At 50.1% G+C, this 19,045-nt stretch overlaps 1 protein-coding gene across 1 annotated transcript; it reads right to left on the reverse strand.

Moving 5' to 3' along the window:
• Positions 1–9,204: 9,204 nt before the first annotated feature.
• MAFF (MAF bZIP transcription factor F) lies at positions 9,205–17,870 on the reverse strand. Its single transcript, XM_065411272.1, has 3 exons — positions 17,738–17,870; positions 11,551–11,620; positions 9,205–11,036 (listed from the first exon to the last, which is right to left on the reverse strand). Exons 2-3 carry the CDS (start codon positions 11,584–11,586, stop codon positions 10,623–10,625), a joined length of 450 nt encoding a protein of 149 aa, XP_065267344.1. The 5' UTR covers positions 11,587–11,620; positions 17,738–17,870; the 3' UTR covers positions 9,205–10,622.
• Positions 17,871–19,045: the final 1,175 nt, after the last annotated feature.

Below are 19,045 nucleotides of genomic sequence, written 5' to 3' on the forward strand. Positions count from 1 at the left end.
GAGAGGCCCCCTCCCCAGAGTTCCTCCCTGAGGCCAATGGCTGTAACAACCCCAGCGCAGCCTGGAACCTTTCTTTTATTTATTGAACCAGAATCAGAAGTCATGTCACTTCCTGAATGGTGCTCAGTGCAGAATTGGGCACTTCCCAGTAGCTTTTGTGGGTGTGAGTGTCATGACTCGGGGAGGGCGGGGGCTGGCTGGGATTTCATTCTCTCAAACCATTTTCTAAAGCAAAGATCAACTGGACCAGGTTTTTTCCCCTTCACAAATAACCATTTATAAAGCATCAAACACACGTGGTGAAGGGGAAGCAGAGCCCTAGGAAAGAGTGGACCCTGTTTTGTTTTCTTTTTTGTGGCGTGTGGGGAGGGGTGTGAGGTCATATCCTCCCACCACCGGGCAAGCTTTGTGGAACATGATTGGCTGGAATAAGAAGTGGCCAAAAAAGCTTGCTTTCTAGCTGAACAACTAAATTACTTTGTGCTCCATTTTCCGTAGTAGTTGATGAGGACACAACCTGCCCCACTTGTTCCCCTCTCTACCAGCTCCTCAATATTAATTTCTCTGTACCCTTTGGGCAGTGTGATAGAGACACACTTGTATGAATTCCTGATGACCTTATCAGACCATCAGTCCTATCTGCTTCTCTGTTCTCTGTGGCCACAGTTGGAGGCCTCAGAAGGGAACCCCTCCCATCCCCCAGTTCACCTGATTATGCAATATTGTACTTTAGAGGTGTGGGTGGAGAGAGAGATTTCCTCCTGACCCCCACTGGTGATCGAGTAAAGTCCTGCAGGGTGGGCTGATTTGAACCATTTTTTCCCTTTGTGGGTGAGGGGTTTTATGATTGCATGGATGGTCAGCTTCCCGTCTCTCTCCTGCATTATAGGAGCAGGATTCCTCCTTGGAGTGTCTGGCTGTCCCTACTAGTGAGTCTTAGCACCAGCCATAATCAGTAACTGAAGTTAAATACTTGTGGTTAGAAGTTAATATATATTCATTTGCAGAATTCTGGCCCTTCATTTCCTCCTCTTGGATTTCTGTGCAGTGGGGACATTTTAACTCTGAACAGTCTCTCTCTTAGATACCCCATCTCTCCCTTCCAGAGCTGTATCTTCCAGTGAAATTTCAGAACATGCACCTTCCCCATTCTTCTTACAGATAGCCTTCTGCCAATCTTGTCCATTGATTTGCCTTGTGAATTGAAGGCATGTTGCTGCTAGGATGGGATGTTAAATACTCCCTCCTCATCTTCCTCTTTGTTGTTCAGGGCTTAACTGGGCTGGTTGGAGCTGTTTACACATTGCGGCCAGTCTGTCATGCATCTGGGTTGTCCCAGGATCCCCCCCCCCAGGGTGGAGCTGCCACTGCACATGCTATAATCCCTGTCGTAACTGATGCAGTAAAGGCTTGAGCCAAAGGCCACTGAAGTCAATGATCAGAGGGGTAGCCGTGTTAGTCTGGATCTGTAAAAAGCAACAAAGTGTCCTGTGGCACCTTACAGACTAACAGACGTATTGGAGCATAAGCTTTCGTGGGTGAATACCCACTTCGTCAGACATGTCTGACGAAGTGGGTATTCACCCACGAAAGCTTATGCTCCAATACGTCTGTTAGTCTGTAAGGTGCCACAGGACACTTTGTTGCTGAAGTCAATGAGGTTCTTTCCATTAACTTCAGTGGGCTGTGAATCTGGCCTTAGAGGCCCAGCAGAGTGAGGATAAAAAGTCCCCCGGAAGAACCAAAAATCTTGTCAGGCACCAAGAAATGCATCTTATTGGACTTCCCTGCTGTTGTGGTTACATGTGCCTGCATTAAAACAACCCACTGAAAGGGAACTGAAACCAGGAGGTTAACATTAAGCTGCTGCTTTCCTCCCAGCTGGGCCTCTGTTCATTCCTTCCCCCATCGCTAGGACCGGTTCTAAGCTGCTATTATGGCTTAAGGCCCCTTGGCTAGTTGGGGTCAGCAAGCTCTGTCACGGTGTGTCTAGCCCCTCAGCTGGAGAGGCCTGATGGGAGGAGCTAGGGCTTGACTTCTTTTGCATGTGGCTTCCCTTTCTTGTCTGTGCCTTAATTTTCACAAGCAAAGATCCCGGCAGCAGCAGCACCCTCAGAAATGACCTATTCAGAGGCCTGTCTGGTTGGGGAAGAATGGATGGGGGCTGGAGGCGAGCCCATTTCTCCTTGGGATGTCAATGCGGGGTGTTTTGCGCTCCACTTTTTGCTATTGAGAATATACTAGAGGAGAGGTGGGTCTGTTCAGTGCAACACCTTCCGCTCCCCTACCTCAAAGCTGCCAAAGGGTCTGGGGACAATGGGAGGTGGGTGGGTGGGTTCTCTGAGGGGGTGGGAGATGGGAGCAGGAGGTCTAAAAACAAATGGGCTTCTGTAATTACTGGGTTCCCCATACCCTTTAGTCCCATGCAATATAGTGTGCTTTTTTTTTTTTTTTTTAAATCAGTCATTGCTAAACTGAAACAAAACACCCACTAATTATCAGGCCTTTCTCCACCTGCAATCCTATTGCGATGCAGGGCTGAAGTTCACATGGGCCTTCCTTCCAACAACCTTCGTTTCACAACCACCCCTCGTCTCTCTCATTCCTTATTTTATATTAACTCTTTTGGGCGCACAGGTCCCCTCCTCTGTTTCTGTGGGGCTGTCCGGTCCCAGTATTTCCAGCTGCCACGTGTCCCCAACCCCCCATCCCATTTTAATTTATTTGTGGGGAGTCTCCTGATGTCCCTCCCTTGGGTCAAGGGAGATAGCTGAAGTTTGGAGTGGCCTGGAGCGGTGCCCTTGACCCTGAGATGTTCCAGCTTTGGGGACGGGTGGTTTTTTATTTTGTTTTATTTTAAAGCGGATGCTGCATATGCTGTGTGTAGGATCTGGATATTCTTGAAGCTTCCTGTGCTTAGTGGTTTCAAGTAGAACCCTTTTGTCACTAGCCACCTTTGGAGAAACAAAGAAATCTGGTAGACACTAGAACCGCATCACAGCCAGCTGCCATATATCTGTTTTTAGCACCATACAAAAACCTCTCTACAAAGCTTGCTGCTCTCCTTCAAGACGGGCAAGTGCCAGAATGTGACAATGACTGGCTGGCTAATAAGAAACAAATACTCAATAAAACTCAGTGCTGGAGGTCTAGGCTAATGGTAGCCCAGAACCCTAGCACCCAGGCCAGTCCCACCAGTAGGCCCTCAATGCTGCCCTCTCCCTCTTCTGCTCTCTCTCTCTCTTCCCTTTTTTACCATGTAACATACCCATGGAATTTGTTTATTATTTTTCCATATAGAGTAGTTCTTTGTATATAAATGACTGGAAAAAAATGTATGATAAATAAGACAGAGTCACCTAGTTTTGTACTTATCGTGTATAACTGATGTGAGCTCAGCAACAAGCCGCTCTCTATTTTGGTCTTTGTGATGTTATACTCTGCAGAAACAAGCAAATGCAATGACAAATAAAAATATATAGATAATATAGATTGTACTTAAACTGCCTCTGCCTCATGGTGTGTGGGGTCCCCCCCCATCCTCCCCTTCATTCCCTGTCCTGATCGTGTGACCTCTTTTTGCCCCTCGCAGGGGCCCGAGCCCCTCAGGCCATGTCTACGCTACTGCTTTTGTTGGTATAACTTGTCACTCTGGGGTTGTGGGGAAAAACACACCCCGGGCGACATAAGTTACACTGATAGACGCACCAGTGTGGACAGCGCTATGGCGACAGGAGAACTGCTCCCACTGACATAGCTACCGCCACTCGTGGAAGTAATTGTATTATGTCAACGGGAGAGCTCTCTCCCGCCGGCATAGAGTGGCTACACAAGCGATCTTGCATCAGTACAGCTGTAAGTTCTCTGATGTAGACATGGCCTCAGTCAGTAGTTCCTATTCTGTCAGTCTCCTTTGCAAGACAAAAGCTCTTCACTACTGTCTGCATCCATCCATCTCCGCTTCCTCCTGGCAGCACTCAGATGTGATGGGGATGTGTGTGTCTAAACACAAGTGCTGAAGAGTAGCAGTACCTCAGCAAGCTGAGCCACAGGGCTGGATGGCAGAAGACCTGCTTTCTATTCCTGGCTCTGCCACTGAGACTGGTGGTTCCTTGGGCAAATTGTTTGGAACAAAAATGGACCCTAATTTTGGGTGCCCAATGTGAGACAGGTAGAATCTGATTTTCAGAGATCCTGAGCACCCACAAGTCCTATTTAAGGCATTGGGGGCTGCAGGAGGTGAGCCCTTCTGAGAATCATGCTGCCAGGGCCTGGCACCCAAAATTAGTGGACATGTCAGCATGGATTTGTTAAGAACAAATCATGTCAAACCAACCTAATAGCTTTCTTTGACAGGGTAATGAGCCTTTTGGATAGTGGGGAAGTGGTAGATGTGGTATATCTTGACTTTAGTAAGGCTTTTGGTACTGTCTCGTATGACCTTCTCATAAACAAACTAGGGGAAATACAACCTAGATAGAGCTGCTATAAGGTGGGTGCATAACTGATTGAACAACCGTTCCCAGGGAGTAGTTATCAGTGGTTCACAGTCAAGCTGGAAGGGCATATCAAGTGGGGTCCCGCAGGGATCGGTCCTGGGTCCGGTTCTGTTCAATATCTTCATCAATGATTTAGATAGTGGCATAGAGAGTACACTTAAAAAGTTTGCAGACAATACCAAGCTGGGAGGGGTTGTAAGTGCTTTGGAGAATAGGATTAAAATTCAAAATGACCTGGACAAACTGGAGAAATGATCTGAAGTAAATAGGTTGAAATTCAATAAGGACAAATGCAACGTACTCCATTTAGGAAGGAACAATCAATTGCACACATACAAAATGGGAAATGACTGCCTAGGAAGAAGTACTGTGGAAAGGGATCTGGGGGCCATAGTGGATCACAAGCTAAATATGAGTGAACAGTGTAACACTATTGCAAAAAAAAGTAAACGTGGGATGTATTAGCAGGAGTGTTGTAAGCAAGACACAAGAAATAATTCTTCTGCTGTACTCCACACTGATTAGGCTTCAACTGGAGTATTGTGTCCAAGGAAAGATGTGGACAAATTGGAGAAAGTCCAGAGAAGAGCAACAAAAATGATTAAAGGTCTAGAAAACATGACCTATGAGGGAAGATTGAAAAAAACTGGGTTTGTTTAGTCTGGAGAAGAGAAGACTGAGGGGATGTGATAACAGTTTTCAAGTACATAAAAGGTTGTTAAAAGGAGGAGGGTGAAAAATTGTTCTCTTTAATCTCTGAGGATAGGACAAGAAGCAATTGGCTTAACCTGCAGCAAGAGAGGTGTAGGTTGGACATTAGGAAAAACTTCCTAACTATCAGGGTGGTTAAGCACTAGAATAAATTGCCCAGGGAGACTGTGAAATCTCTGTCATTGGAGATTTTTAAGAGCGGGTTAGACAAACGCCTGTCAGGGATGGTCTAGATAATACTTTTAGTCCTGCCATGAGTTCAGGGGACTGGATTAGATGACCTCTCGAGGTTCCTTCCAGTCCTACACTTCTATGTAGAAAAGTAGGCCTTAACCTTTCTATGCCTCCATTTCCCTGTTCGTACAATGGGATGATAATGCTAAATGCTTTGAGATTATCTGTTTATGGGAAAAGGGAAATATAATTGCAAAGTACCCCAAGTGCACTCTGGTTATAGGCTTACTGTTGTATTTTTGCCATGCGCTTCTAGCCAGCATGAAATTGGTGATAAATGTGGTAGTTGTGTTACAGGGACCCCCTCTCTACTTCGTATGGACGCATCCCCAAAGAAACAGGATGCTACTTATTGGAGAAGCCCCAACCAATAGTGAGACTACACTAGAGGAGGGATCCTGGTAGGCTGGTGGAGGCTGAGAACATGAATTCTGGCAGGAGTGCACTAGAGGCTGCTGCAGTAGGAAGCAGATGGAGACTGGATGTCAAATGCAGAAGAGGTGTGTGGATTCAACATTGCCTGGAGGCTGGGAACTTACCTGTGCACATTGCAAAGCTCTGTAGTACTCCCTCCCACCTGGGCTCTGGCGAGCAGAAGTCATCACATGTTTGTCCATGTAGGTTAAGAGGATCCTTGTTTTCCTGTGGTGATGGCAGCTCTGTGGAATGTGGAGCGGGTGGGACCAACTACCAAGCAGTCATTGACCTCTAGGTAACATTCCTGGAATTCTATCATGCACCTGCTTTTCCTGCTGTATTCTGCATTCCTGCCACAGGGGCCTCCTGGCTCCTTGTAGGTTCCCCATCAGGAAGGACCCTCCCCCCCCCCCCCCCCGCCCTTTAACTTAATTAGTAAGGCAGTGTGGTCTCCTGGCTGCAAGGCTCCTGTGTAGGCAGCAGAATGGACCCACAGTGTTTCCCTCCCTGCAGCCCCCATGACCCTATGTACACCAGCCAATGGTCTCAGAATCCAGATCCTTCCACCTCAAAAACCACTGAAAGTTGTTACGACCTAATTGTATTTTCCAGAGGCCGCCTAGCTGCAATCCGGCTCCAGCCCATTCCTAGCAGGATGAGAACCCTGGCAGCCCTTGGCACTAATTGCCCCCTTCACTGGCAATCTCAGCAGGAAGGCAAGGGCGTTGAATGGGGCAAGAAGACCAGATTGTCATCTTGCCCCTAGGGGTGGCTGCTGCAGGGCAAGGCTGAATAGGGTCACCACCCTTGAAATGCCAAAAAAAAAAAGGCACCCCCTCCCCCCCCACACACACAAGGCAAGCCTGCCACAACCCCAGTCCCCAAGGCAACTCTGCAACACCCCTCCACACCCCACTTCAACTGCCACTTACAGTGTGTAGAGCAGTGGTTCTCAACCTATTTATCATTGTGGGCCGCTGGGCCGCAGGTTGAGAACCACAGCGCACCCCTCCCCCCACAGATGGATCCCTATGCCCAGCGCCTCCCGCCCAGAGACCCCTCCACAGAGTAGGGCCAGGCGTGGAGCCCTGGGCACGGCAGCAGGGACCCAGAGCCTCTGTGTGGGGCTGGATGGCAGCCTGGAGCTTGACCCCACGGGGCCAGGCAGCAGCTCCGACCCCATGGGGCAGCCCCCTGACCCAGCGGGGCTGGCTGGCAGCTCCAGACCCCACAGGGCCAACCGACAGCCCCAGACCTTGGACCCCGCAGGGCTGGCCGGCAGCCCCGGGACCCCGCCACACTGGGCGGTCAGGCAGCTGGGAACCCACACCCGCCACACGGCCTGGTGGGCTTTAGCACACAGCTGGGCCGCAGCTTTGTGCTAATTGGGCCGCATGGGGGTCGCGGGTTGAGAACTGCTGGTCTAGAAAGATTTATAACATACCAGTCTCCTCACTCTCGCATGACTCAAACCCTCTCTTGCACACACATGCAGTGTGCTTGCGTGTTGATGGGCAGACAGCTGCTGTAGTTTCACCAGTATTGATCTGTTATGACTTAAACTGCAGAAGTGGGAACACTGCAGCATCTTTAGCCAGACACAGAAACTTTTAACATTAGCTATCCCAGTGTATTGTGATGATAATGCAAAGCTGTAGACCCACATTTAAAAAAAAAAAAAAAAAAGGCAGATTCAATTATTTTTCTGGGAAATGGCAAATCCATTAAAAAAAAAAAAAATGACCAGGCTGGTTAAATACCAGCCAGGTGGTCACCTTAGGGCTGAGACATGTTGTCTAGGCACTGTGTGCATTCGTGTTGCTGCCTCCCATGTTGGACCAGTCCTGTATATAAAAGCGAAGTCCACCTTGAGGCCTATCACTCTGACACTGCCACTAGGATCCATATTCACTAGTATCTACAACCCCAAGTGTTTTAAAAGACCTCAGACCCCCAAATCATGTGATTACACAGAACATGAGTTCTTTTTCGTCAACTTCCAGGTTCTGAGCACTTCAGATGCAGCTGGTTCATGTACTGAACCTTTTCTGGCCAACCGGCAGAGCTAGTAACTTACTTCTTTACTTAAAAAGATATTTTCCATGCAAGCTCTTGACTCCAACAAGTGGGGCTTTGAGAAAAATAGCCAACTGAGAGCACCACAAGAGTTGGCAATAGTTATTCAGTTTGATAAGCCCAGAGATCTGTTTTACAACTTAATAAACTCACACCCTCTCTGTGGAAAAAAACTTGCTTTATTTGTAAAGTTACAAAATACAGAGGAGTTGGGTAGATCACTTACTGTACGTCAGAAAATAAATACCTTTTTTTTGCTCTATATAAGTATAAGATAAAATGTGATTTGCATATATAAAATATAAAGTACGGCTCTGTACCAACATCCTGGCTGTGCCGAGAGGCGGAATGGCAAAGAGGACGTGAAAATAACTTACATTCGTGCAATAAATAAACCAAAGGTGGGGAAGGGGAAGGGAGAGGCTAACCATGGAACCTCCCACAAAGTACACGGAGGGGGAAGTTTGGCCGCACTGCTCTGGAGCTGCCTGCGGCACTGTGGTGGGTGGCAGGGCAAGCTGTAGGGACAACCAACCAGATGTGGGGGAAATGAAGGGGTTAATTCTCTAACCTAACAGATGCCTAATGGTGACTGCCCGGTATTACCTTTACTGACCCCTATGCTGTCCGTATTTATTTATGGATCCATCTCCCTCCTGTGCCCAAGCTCCTATTTCAATGATACTGGAAAAGGTGCCTGTGACTGGTAGGGAGCGGGGAACTATCCCCTGCTCCCTGAGCCACCACCTGGGCTCTCCACCTTCCCGCTTTCCCTCAGCTAGTGGGTTGAGCCAGCCTGGTTCAAGGGAAAGGGCACTGAACTGGGAGTCAGGAGACCTGGCTTGTCAATTCCCAGCTGTGCCCCCAACCTGCTGGGCAACCTTGGGCTAGTCACTTCCCTCCCTCCCCCCACCCCCCAGAAGGTATGCTCTTGGGGGCAGGAGCCCGCTCTCCCTCTGTTTGTACAGTGCCTAGCACAACAGGGTGCCAGTCTCAGTGGGGATGTCCAGGTGCTACTGTCATGTAACTAGTAATTTTATCTCCACTACAGCTGTGTTTATTTCCTTCCTGCTGGCTTTTTGAAGAGTCCCACCATGCCATGGAGGAAATGTCACCATTAGAAGGAAAGGGTGTGAGCATGTGTGTAAGTCGAGATAAAAGGACACTGCTCTCTTCCCCCTGCTCCCCCCGCCCCCCAAATAAAATTCCATCTTTGAAGCTAAAGAATCAAACGTGAGCGTCCAACCCATTTCAGCTGGTTACCGGCTCCATCTGCCTTTTCAGGCTGTGCTGGTTTTTGTATGAATGGATCCAGCCCAGCAAAAACCAGATTGATACTACAACTTCCTTCTGCGTGGCTTATCTCTGCAGCTCATTTGGCAATTGTGCCAGCTCCCAGTTACACAACCAGGGCCGCACCGAAACGTGCTGTGCCTCCTTTGTTCTTTTCAGATCTTCTAAATTCTGTGGTCACAAAATGTGATTGAAACAGTCTCTCCTCCCTCCAGTATTTCAAACATAGTCCTGCTGCTACTTTATCCAACTGCCTCACTTGCTTTGTTCCTCTTTCTAGTGTCTCTACTCTCCCTCTCTTTCCTTCTTTTTTTCTCATCCTGGTCACTCTCTCAAAACCAATTCCCTGCCATGCAGGAGATCTTGGAAATTTAGCCCTGCTGCTAAATTTAAATTCACCCCTGCAGGTGAGTCTTTGTATTTCTAGTGTGCTCATCACCCTGATGTCTAGCCCAGATCTGAGTTAGAATGGCCAGGAGCGGAGTCAGCCCTGACACGTGCTACAGAGAGCCTGTTGTCTCTCCATCACTCCCACGCTTGTCCTCTCTTTTTCCTCCCCCTCTCCATTAAACTGCAACCTCTCTTTCCCCCAGCACTACCCTGGCTCCCCTTAATGCCCAGTCCCTGGAAGACAGACTTAACTCAGCTAGCAGAGCCTCTGCCATTTGCTCTCAATAGCAGTTGTTTCGGGGCCTTCCTGAAAAGGTGTGGCAGCTTAGGGAAGTGAAGACCCCCGAAATGCAACTGATAAGGGGGCAGGGAGGGTTTCAGTTTATCTCCCTCGGGGGAGGCCACAACAGAAAATCTGGACTAGAGGGGCCAGAGTTAGGGAGAGAGGGCAGCAGGGTTTTGGCAACTCCTGGCTATTCTCTGGACAGGTATCCCATCCCCTGCTCTGTGCTTGACAAAGTAGAATAGGTCCTTGGCCTGGCTCCTGATTCTCTTCTCCCCCCCCCCCATCCCCCTTATCTCACAGATCTTGGCATCAGTGGAGCTGTACCCCTACCAATAACAAATGGGAAGGGTCTCTGAGCCCCTTGGGTAAATACGGGGGGAGGGGCACCGATGGGCAGGAGAAGCTAAGAGGAAACTTTTTATAACAGTACACAATTGTTCGGGGAGGGAATATTTCAGCTAGGAGATTCCTGTCGGAACATTTTCACCCAGCTTGACAAGTTAATGGGGGGAGAGGGGGGTGCGGATGGAGGGCTGAACCACCGCTTGGTTCAAGGTGGGGAGAAATCGAGGGACCACTTGTTTTAAGGTCTTCAGGTCAATTCTGTCTCCTGCAGGGGTTGTGGGAGAAGCCAGGGCAGCCGCTGTCCATTCTGGGTAAAGAGCTGGGCCCAGCCATGGAGGGAGGACGCAGTTCGTGCGGGGGTTGGGCGGGCACTAGGAGTATGTGGCCTGGTTGGTGCCGGATTTGACGATGGTGATGACGCTGGCGGTGGCCACCTTGGCGGCAGAGCCATGGGCAGCGACTGTACGGGCAAAGCCCTGCAGCGCCTCGTACTTGCCCCGCAGGGCGTCCAGCTCCAGGCGCATGGCAGCGTTCTCGCGGGCCAGCTTGTCCACCTCCCGCTCCAGCTCCGTCTTCTGCTTCTGCAGTTCCTCCTTCTGGCACACCCGCTTGACCCGGCAGCTGGCCGCGTAGCCGCGGTTCTTCAGCGTGCGCCGGCGCTGCTTCAGCCGCGCCACCTCCTCCTTGGAGAGGCCCCGCAGGTGGTGATTCAGTTCCCGCACCGACAGCCCCATCAGCTCCTCGTCCGACAGGTGGGGCGTGTTCTCCCCCAGCTCGCGCTTGATCTGGCCAAGAGAGGACAGTGGGTGAGCAAAGAGTGCATTGGAGAGAGGAGGAAGGGGGGTGGGGGAACAGAAGAGAGTACAAGGTGGGCAGGGGTGCCGGAAGGGGGGGTCCAGGGGGCCATGGTCCCATCACGTTTAAAAGTGGGAGGGCTATGCACTCCCCCTTTTTACTGGCTGTAAGGGTGAGCGATGGGGGGTCGGGATCTTGAGGGGAAGAGAGGCAGTGCAGGAGCGAGGCCTTGGGGGAAGTCACGGTGTGGGGGTGGGGCTTCGGGGAGAAGGGATGACGTGAGGGTGGGGTCTGGGGGAGAAGGGGCGGCGCGAGCATGGGCCTCGGGAAGAAGGGGTGGTGTGAGGGGTGGGGCCAGGGTTCAGGTGCCAGTGGCCCCCCCCACTTTAAGGGCACTTCCACCACTCCTGAGGGTGGGAGAGAGGAATGGGGAAGGGCAGGATGGGGGAGCAGGGAGAGAGGAGGTGATGCCGGCTGTGCTCTTTGGTGCGAACTCACTCCTACCTTCAGGGCCTTGCTTGATAAGCTGTCTGCAGACATTGTCTCCTGCAGTCGTGCTCCCCAAACGAGGACCCTGCAAACAAGCCAGAGGCAACATGTCACTCCCCTCCATCCCTGTTCATTTCACGCCTCTGGCTCCGTTAGTGGGAGGAGGGGGGAAGGCAGCCTGGCCCTACAAATCCCCCCCCCCCATCCCTTCTTTGCTCCCCAGCATTTCTTGCCCCAGCCCCATAAGCCTGGAACATAAATCACTTGGTCTCTTCCCTGAGGACATGTTCACGGGGGTGTGGGTGCACCCTCTGTCCCGCTAGAGAGATGGGGGTCAGGGGAGCGCAGAGACCCAGCACTGAATGAATCAGTCATTTCATTTTAAAAGCAAAACATTCCAAAATTCCTTCCCCTCCCTTATTTCCCCCAAATGACCAGCAGCAGCAGGCAGAACCCAGGGCTCCCCACCTATCTCCCAATGCAGGTTATAGACAGGTTCCCCGCTGCCCCCCACCGTCCGTCCTGAAATAGATGGGCCCGGCCCCTGCCTTCACCAGGAACTGCAGGAGGGCAAGAACTTTCCTGACTGAGAGGAAACATGGTGGGGAGGCAGCTGGTGTGTGTGTCACTGAAATGTCCGTGCCTGGAAAGGACGGCTAAAGGGAAAGTAAAAGCAACACAGGCAGCAGCAGGACCAGAAATCAGTAGGGAGGCCGGGGAAAGGGGTGTTTGACTGGTAGGGCTGTGGCGTGACCCAGGAAACTGCCCGGGGGCTCTGCTCTTCCAGGCCCCCCTCTCACCTGCAGGCACCTGGCCTGCCCTGTCTGGCTCAGTGGGCCTCGGCAGAGATTAAACTCCCTCCCTTGATCTCGGGTTGGGAAGCAGAGCTTTGTTGACAGATTACAGAGCCCTACAGACAAGCGTAGGAGAGGGAGGGATGGGGGCGACAGGCAAGAGGCAGATGGATGCAGGCAGGTTTTTTTGGGGGGTGGGAGTGCAGGCATAAGAGAAGGGATCCACTGGGGGAGCTGTGCGTGTTGCTGTGGCCCAGGCCCCCACAAAACCGAAGAGCAGGGAGGGGAGCGGGGTTCAGCAGTGACGCCGCTGGGGCATCTACGTGTGCAGGGGGTTGTGCTCCCCCTCCCCCACTCTCTCTGGGGACCACAGACAGGTGCCCAGGGCTGGAGGGGTGGGGAAAGGGGATTCCACTGAAGTCAATGGGAGCTGCCAGGGCCCAGCCCCACTGAAAGGTCAAGCACACGGGGGCTTAAGCCGGGGACCCAAAATTAATATCTGAGCCTGGCCTGGAGGAGTGGGGAAGAGCAGGTGGCCATTCGAAACTTACAAACTTGTCTGAAATACCCCAGTCCTGTGCCCTAGAGTTAGAGGATTTGAGAGGAGTCCCTGTCACAAGCAGCGCAAAGGGTTCCTTCGGCCTCCCCTGCCCCCCTCAAAAGCCATTCAGGGTGCACGTGTCTGTCTGAGCCACCTCTCCCTCAGAATCCCACCGGGGCTGAGCTGAGCCACGGGTCTTTCCCTCGGGATGTGAGACAGACAGGCCAGCAGCAGAGGGAAGGAGTCACTCGCTTTGCTCTGCTGAGACGTGCCCAGACATGATACTCGATTGAGCCCACGAGCTGGGGTAAGCCAGGCTCATGGAGAACACTCTTCACAAGGGCCCAACACTGGAGGCGGGAGGGGACTGAGGCACGTCCCTTTCACTCCTGAACCCCAACCAGAGCCCTGGCAGCAAGCAGGATGTCACCCCCGGGGTTCATGTAGATGCCACAGGGGATGGAGGAGGCAGGTCTGAGCTAGGAATAACTGCCAGGGCAAATTAGGAATGGGGCAGCTCCCTCCTGGGCTGACCTGACTGCCCTGTGGCAGGCAGGGACCTCTTCTGGGGACCAGAGTGAGTCTGTGACCCACCACCCCACACGCCCCCTGTGAGGATACAAATACAGGCGACTCCTGCCAATGCGCTCACGTAGGCCTGCATGCAGAAACACCACCCAGACTTCCACCTGGCTGAGCGGTATCATTCTCGTTACCTGCCCTAAACTGCCGCAGAGCAGCCACCTTCCATCTCATGGGGGGGCAGAGCGAGCCCTGTCTAGAAAGCCATTTGGGATAGAAGGCACTAGAAATACGGACACTATTTTTGTCCCACCTACATGCACGTGGGTCTAATACACAACAAGGATGTGCCCAGATGTACCTGCACAACCATGCACAAGTTTGCTACCTGCCTTGCCTGTGAAACGTGAGCAAAGCCATGAAGCCGGGGCTCTGACAAAGCCCATTCAAACACACACCAAAAGAAACGAAACAGTGTCAGTGCCAGGAGTCACCTCACTTCACGGAAACACCACATGCTTTCTGCCCCACTCTCCCATGTTGGGGGCTGACGCAGAACAGGTAGGTGGCAAAGACTCCTCTGCTCTGTGGCTGAGTGAATCAAATGTCTGGAGAGTCCCAGAGGAGGAGGAGCAGGAGTGAGGGAAGCAGCAGGAGTGTGGGAGGGAGAAAAGCCATCTCACTGTGATTCAGCACAGAGAGCAGCAAGGTCACCAAGGCTATACATGCCCCATTCTCGGTAATTCTCCCACTGCAGCAGGGTGGCAGGGAGGGGAAGGGTTGCAAGGCTGAAATGTGACCATGATTATCATGAAACAGCAGCCATAGAGCGCTGTGAATTCACCCAGCAAGATGTGTTCTCTGTCCCCATGAGCTTCCAGTGTAAGCAAGACAGGACAGGGCTGACAGACCAGGTAAGGGAGGGTGTGAGGGCTAGTGATAAGAGAAAGAGGAGGTGTTGGAAGAGGTGGCCTTGAAGGCAGAGAGATGCTGCCTGATGGTTGAGAAGAGGCAGACTGCTCCAACCGCAGGGAGCAGAACAAGGGAAGGTGAGATACAAGAGCATGAGAAAGAGCCCTAAGGAAGAGAGAGTTGGGAGAAGTATAGGGAGTGAGGGAGAAGGAGGGGGAAATGAGAGCAGAGTTGGAAGCAGGGGGTGGAATATGCAGGGCCCTGGATGTGTGGGTGAGGAGCTGGCATCGGATACAATAAGAGAGACACTAAAAAGGGGGGTCATGGATGGGGTGACATGGTCAGAGCAATGGGAGAGGTGGATGACCTGAACAGTGCAATATTTGATTGGCTGGAGGGGGCGGGGGCTGTTAGAGGCAGAGAGGCCAAACTGTAAGAGGTTACACTAACTAAGACAAAAAAATCAGATCCTCATGTAACCTGAGTTCATTGCAGCTGAGTACAGAAATGCTTGTCTGGGCTCAGTCTGCCATTGTCATAGGTGAAAGGACTTTAATTCAAATTCACAAGAATAGTCACTTGAGACGCGCAGCTTGAGATGCCCACTGTCAGAGACAGGAGACTGTGGAGTTGGAAACTGGGGTAGGACTTCCCTGATCTGGCGAAGATGGAATCAGAGACGGGGAGCAGGCCCCCACCCTTGGTTACCAGAGTCTGTGCAGAGTCAGTCTTCTGCTACTTTAAGAAGCGTGGGTGAGATGTTAAAGCTAAGATACCTCGTGCACAAATGTCAGGAAATTCAATTGTCGGGGTCCCCCAGTGGCATTAACTCAGCTACATTGTGCCTCACATGCTAATGCAGAACATTAAACACCATGTTTAGCTAATCAGTGTTTTTCAGTCCCTGTTTTTTCCCACGTGTTGGAATGACTATAAACTACCTCCAGTCCGCCCTGCTTTAGGGGTGTGATTTAACACACACAAGGGACAGGGAATTCAGACCTAGTCCTCCAAGGTACTTAGCTGCCAAACTCCCATGCTTCAACGTTTGTGGTTCCAACAGCAACCCCACTTAGCTGGACGCTGCTCCTATTGAACTCAGGGGCAAAACTTCCATTGATTCCACTGGGAACAGGATTGGGCTCACTGTATTGATTCATGCCCAGCATTGTAGCATGTAGCTCCATTGGACTTAGATTAAGGGGGAAAAAAAAAAAAAGGTTTCCCCCCCATAGAGGAGGAGAAGTAGCTTCTTCTCTTCCCTTACTACCATTTGGAGGTGGCAGGAGGGTTGCAATTCTGTGATTTGATGGGGGGAGAGAAGCGAGCTGGCCTGGCAGCTAAAGGTGCCTTGATACATGGGTGTGCTAAAAATAGGCAGATACGCTGGTTGACACTGAGTGGGAGGAGGTAGCAATGGTGGCAAGTGTGTGGGCATGGGGTAAAACTATTGCTAGTAGCATCTAATTCTAGCAGTAATTCCCCATTGGGACAGTGCGTTAGGCTGTCCCAGTAGGGGAAAACTGGACCTTTTCCTCTCACTCTGCACCAGGTTTTGAAGGGTGAGCAGTAGCTGCACCTGAAGAGAGGCATCTGCCTGGAGAAACCTCCATTCAGTGTTGTGGGAGAGGGAGAACTCCAAAGGGAATCCCTCCGCAACCTAGCTCAGTAGAGGCAGATCCCAGCAATGTTGATTATGTTGGGTGTTAAGCGGCGTCCCAAACACTGGAGGAGGGTGGAGATACCAGTGTATGACCTGTGGGTGGTAGAGGGGGTATGTGAGGTTCAGAAGAGGAACTAATGAGTGTAGTGAAGTGGGAGGGTGTGAATGCCTTAACTGCTATTTCCTTGCTTTTTATGGCTTGCATTAGCAGGATTCACAGCCTAGCAACCTTACCTCCGAGTATTTGTGTGGGATCTGATATAATAGTTGTCATATGATAATGAGTCGCTTAATTCTAACATTGAACATGAAGAAAGTATTAACCCTAAGCTACTCTCTCTGCTTCCCTATAGAATTTCTGCCTCGAACTTTCCCCTGCCCTTCCTGCCTGGCTTCCTGCTATAGATTTAAAGAAACAGTACACACATCTCACAAGTATGATCTATGCTTAATGTATACTCAGTGGTAGTCATTAAAAATTCAGCATTTGCCCACAAGTCATCACATGTTGGCATGTGACCGTGTCATTCCAACCCCCCCCCCCCCCCCCCCGATACCCTTAGAATAAGAAATAAGCCTGATACTTGTATGGCATCTGCTGGCAAATTTAACTAGCGCCTGTTATCCCTAGAACTCAAAGTGCTCTGTAAATTCATTTCCAAGCTATGCTGTTTACACAGGGATCACTTCACCTGCCACTGAAATGCAGCCACCTCTGGGCTGAAACTCAGCAGCTGCTCAACAGTGCACAGCAATACTACACAATAATTCAGGACAGAAGGTAAAGGAAGAAGAATATTTATCCAACCGAAACCTCAAAGGGAATTTAGAGGCTAAATTTTGCAACTGTTGCATAGCTAACACTACCACTGAAGTCAATGGGAGCTCAAGATGAAGCAAAGAACACAAGATGGGGTCCTCGTAGTTTACCCCAGGTGGCATTTGGCTGTGATTGTGTACCTCTGAGGTACAAAAAAATGGGATATCTGGGATGATCCTGAGCCCATAAAACTGGACAGTTGGCAGTGTGTACTGAGCACCCATACAGATTTCCCAGGACAACTACCTTAAAAAAGGGATCATCCTGAGAAAATCTGGACAGACGGCAATCCTAGATTTGGCCAGGATAGAAGGGCTAACATCTCTAGTCTTATTAAATGTGCCAGCGGATTCTCAATAGATCAGGGCCTTGGTTGTACCTCTCTTTCACTCACATACACACATGCCCCACACACAGTTAATTTGCGCCATGAGTAACTTCTCTGTTATTGAGAGATTTCCTGCCTTCACAGCTGTCTAAGCTCAGCAATGGGTGTGTATAAAACAGCTATGAATGCACCCTCACAGAGACACTCCGTGCTTTTGAACACTTGATCCTCTCCATTGCTCCTCGCCCCCCCCCCCCCCCACGCTTCTCTGAAGATAAACCCCTTATATCCAAAACTGATAAAACCATGTCCTTCACCAGACACACTCTCGCCCGCCTTGATTTCAGCTGACATCAACCCTCCCTTTAGCTGTACACACGCACTCCTAAAATAAACACGCCACAGAGAAGAGCTGTATCATTCAGGCTTTTTATCCTTCTCTGGGTAGGGAGGGCACAAGGAAAACAAAAAGCCCACACTGGTGGGATACACACATACACAGCCAGCAACATAAACACACCACCCCAAGCTCTCTGAAGTCTGTAAACACCCCTCTCTGAAGTCTGTAAACACCCCTCCTATGGAGGGGTGGGAAAGAAATAAGTGGAGAGTTCTCACTTACTGCGCGGTGTTCCTTGGTTCGAGTCTTTGTTGCTGCTCTCCTCCCTTCTTTATCCCCTTGGAGATCCTTTTTCTTAATGGTTTTGCTCTGTAACCTGCTTGTTTGAAGTTGTTGTCTGGAGAGGAGCTGGGCTCTGGGCTGAGATCTGCTGAGTTGTAATATGAGTTTCCTGGAATTACTCACTCACAGGATTCTTTTCATTCATAAAAACACAGTCATGCGATGACATCATTGTTTCCCCTCCCTCCCTCCCCATCTTAGCGAAGGGCACAGCACAGGCATTGGAAGCGACAGGAAGCTGCCATCTTGGTGCTGGGCATTAATCTTAAAGGGCCAAGTACGTTTGTTCTTGTATGTATTAATAACAATTATGACTCTTGGCATTAATAATTAATAATGATATGTGTACTTTTATAGGGAGAGATGATTTTGTTGTTGTTAAAGCATAGCACTGGGAATCAGAAGGTGTAGGTGGTAGTCCTGGCTTTGTCACTTGGGCAATATTACCTCACCCACCTTGTCTCTCTAATATCCTGGGACCAGCAGGGCTGCAACTGCACCGCATACAACAATGGAAGATATGGAATGTTACCATCCGAAATGGCAACTCTACAACATGAAGAAAAAGAAAGCAAAACTTAACAGCATTACCTCACCCATCTTGTCGCACTTGGGCAAACCATTTAGTCTCTCATGTTTCCCCTTTGTGAACTGGGGATATTGATCATTCCCCTCCCTCCCAGACTTCTTGTAAGGCTAAATTAATTAACCTGGGCAAAGTGCATTGATATCCTTGGGTGGAAAGCATTGTAGCTGTGGGCAGTATTATTATTGTGTTATTAATAGTGTCTTGCATCTGAGGACTTCAAAGCACTCATGATTAGGAATGTTTTAAATAGCTTCTTTTAAAATGTTGGATGAGTTTATATTAAAAGTGGAGAGGAAGGGGAACCATTGTTGTTTGGTGGTGGGGTTGTTGTTTTTTTCTGAAGAAAGTATTTTTAATTAGAGGCAGGTGTAATCCATACCAAAAAAATGGAAGTGTTCACCCATCCTCTTCTGGAGTGGTTATATCAATATGTTGTGAGTGTTGAGAGACACATCATATAGGGGTGACATGTCTAAGATTACTATAAAAAGGAGTTTCCTACTGCCTCCAACAGCAGGCCTTCCCGCTACCATTCAGTGCACCAGTCATGGGGTCTGGTCACACGACTCTCCTGAAATGTACTGAGCAGTTGCAATTTTCCAACATCTGGCCTGCTGCCTCCAAGTTTAGAGGACAATGAATGAATCTCTTTGCATTTA

Source organism: Emys orbicularis, chromosome 1 (genome assembly GCF_028017835.1).
Source record: "Emys orbicularis isolate rEmyOrb1 chromosome 1, rEmyOrb1.hap1, whole genome shotgun sequence".
Classification (NCBI taxonomy): Eukaryota; Metazoa; Chordata; order Testudines; family Emydidae; genus Emys; species Emys orbicularis.

Bases quoted from the DNA above. Each gene is read 5' to 3' on its own strand.
- MAFF (XM_065411272.1), bottom strand. From the start codon at position 11,586: ATGTCTGCAGACAGCTTATCAAGCAAGGCCCTGAAG. The intron at 11,037-11,550 runs GTAGGAGTGAGT...TCTCTTGGCCAG, and splicing joins TATCAAGCAAGGCCCTGAAG to ATCAAGCGCGAGCTGGGGGA.